Source organism: Priapulus caudatus, unplaced genomic scaffold, assembly GCF_000485595.1.
Source record: "Priapulus caudatus unplaced genomic scaffold, Priapulus_caudatus-5.0.1 Scaffold16, whole genome shotgun sequence".
Taxonomy (NCBI): Eukaryota; Metazoa; Priapulida; class Priapulimorpha; order Priapulimorphida; family Priapulidae; genus Priapulus; species Priapulus caudatus.
This window is the reverse complement of record NW_014577077.1, coordinates 675,764-677,991: the sequence shown is the minus strand read 5'-3', so window position 1 is coordinate 677,991 and position 2,228 is coordinate 675,764. Positions and strand designations below refer to the sequence as shown.

At 41.9% G+C, this 2,228-nt stretch overlaps 1 protein-coding gene across 1 annotated transcript in view; it reads left to right on the top strand.

Moving 5' to 3' along the window:
* The first annotated feature begins 2,017 nt into the window (after positions 1 to 2,017).
* LOC106810168 (coiled-coil domain-containing protein 127-like) overlaps positions 2,018 to 2,228 on the top strand; it is a 6,609-nt gene continuing 6,398 nt past the window's right edge. Inside the window, exon 1 of the mRNA XM_014813453.1 lies at positions 2,018 to 2,061. Within this exon, the coding sequence (XP_014668939.1) occupies positions 2,058 to 2,061 (4 nt within the window). The 5' untranslated portion in view covers positions 2,018 to 2,057. The remainder of the gene's footprint in view (positions 2,062 to 2,228) is intronic.

Sequence of the window (2,228 nt, the reverse complement as noted above, 5' to 3'; positions counted from 1 at the left end):
GAGGTACGGTCCGGCATATTAGATAGTGCCAGGGTACGTTCCGGTATACCGGACCGTACCCAGGGTACGTTCCGGCAGTACCCCGGGGGACATAGACCCTCTCAGCGCAAGCAGCAGCAGCAAATGCCCGCCGTAGCCGAGCCGGTGTAGGTGTGACGAAAACTGCGCGATGTTACGCTTCCCGCTATACGGATTCGCGCGCCCGCCCTCCTTCGGCGCGCGAATTCGTATAGCGGGCAGCGCGAAATGCTACATACAACACACCGCGGTCGCGTGCGCCCAGTCCCGCGGAAGTGCGCGGTTTAACCGCTCTTGGCGGTCGGGGAACAACGCATCTTTTGCGCAACGCCATCTTGTACCCGGTCTCTCTGGATCCGATCTTCGATATTTTCCCCCGTAATTTTGATTCCACTTCGATAGCACTTTTTTCCTCCAATAGATGGCGGCACTACGCTATATACTGTGGAGTATTACTCACCAATGTTACTCAGCGGCTGTGCTGTGTATATATATACTCTCTAGACTCTCTAGTCTATTCACCATTTAGTAGTCATTGGCAATTTCTAATAATTTATTATTGCAAAATAATGAAAATATAAAAAATAAGATAACATTTCAATATTTTGGGAATCGAATCGAAGGAATCGAATCGAGAGGCTAATATCGAGAACCGGATCGAATCGAGAGGCTTGTTTATCGTTACAGCCCTACATTATATTACGTAGTTTTCGAAAATTTGAAACTATGAAAATGCTGGATACATAAAAAAATGGCTCTAGTAAATTTTTGGCAAGTCAGAAAAATGGCTCTGTTGAAAAAAAGTATTTTTTATCCTGCCCCAACCCCCACTACAGGGTGGGGAATTAACGCTGCCACATCCGGGATTTAATGCGCATTTAACGACAGTAGCCCGGGTTGGCCAGGAAATTAACGACGTTTTACCAGCGGGGCCATTTAGACGTGATTTAACTATGAGCAGCTTGCACCGCAAGTGGGGGACTCGCCGTTACAAAGTTAGCAGTACTTTACCAATTGATACGTTTATTTGAAAAAGGTGTCACATGACAGAAAGTCACATGAATAAATACTTGGACTTTACGAACCAGAATTTAGTTTTGTTTGGAATCTGAGAAATGATCCCCGGTTATAGGGGCTTTTAACAGGCTACCTGTCCCTTATGGGCGGGGAAATTGCTGTTTTAACACTAAGGACGTGTTAAATTTCCCGCTTTTTCTTGGGGGTCGGGGGGGCCAGAGTTTCAATTGACTGGTGCATTATACCTGAATATATATATACCTATATATATACCTAGAATATTTATACCTGAATGCTGTTTAACGGAACGATGTTCATTTTAGGACAAATTTATCCATAATATAACTGAAACTATATGTCTACTAACTATCGTTTATAAGATATTACAATCCTTTTGCTTTTAAATTAATAAATAAAACACACCCTCGGTCTGTAGCCCTTGGCTGAAAAGTCGTTTTGCACAACTTTTCAGATCGTGCGCTTTGAGTGGCGCCACCGTCGTTGTAAGCAAACTGTAGTCGTTAGTTTTAAAACATCAAAAAAAAATTTCTAATGGTGATTGAACCATGAAACTTTTTATGTAGCCTAATTTTAACCTAAATTAACTGAAAATAACCCTAGAACCTAGAGTAAAGGATCCCTTTAACGCACACACGCATGCAAGCATGCGCACAAGCACGCGCGTGGCAATAAATTCTGCGCGCACGCCACACACACACACACACACACACCACACACACACACACACACACACACACACACACACACACACACACACACACACACACACATATATATATATATATTTACACATGTTGGTTATCTTTACATGAACATAAGTTAAATCAGTTGCCTATCATCAATGTCACAATTTGCTTTGAATTATACTAGTATCTTGGATTTCTTTGTTTAAGCATTCGTCAAGAGTCGTTCAGAAAAGGGAAAAGGAGCTTTGATCGAGGAACACCTTACACAATTAACATGCCTCAAAATAAATCATCGAGAAAGAAATTCGTGGATTGATGTGTGATAAGCATGAGAAAGAACAACTACATGCCTCAAAGGAGGAAGGTAATTCTATGGATTTTGTTTAAGCTCCGTCTACTTTGATTTTTTTTACAGTGAAACGTCTAACGTCTAAGATTTAACGCTCTAATTATTGAGGGCGTAAACCACACATATAAACCTCATAC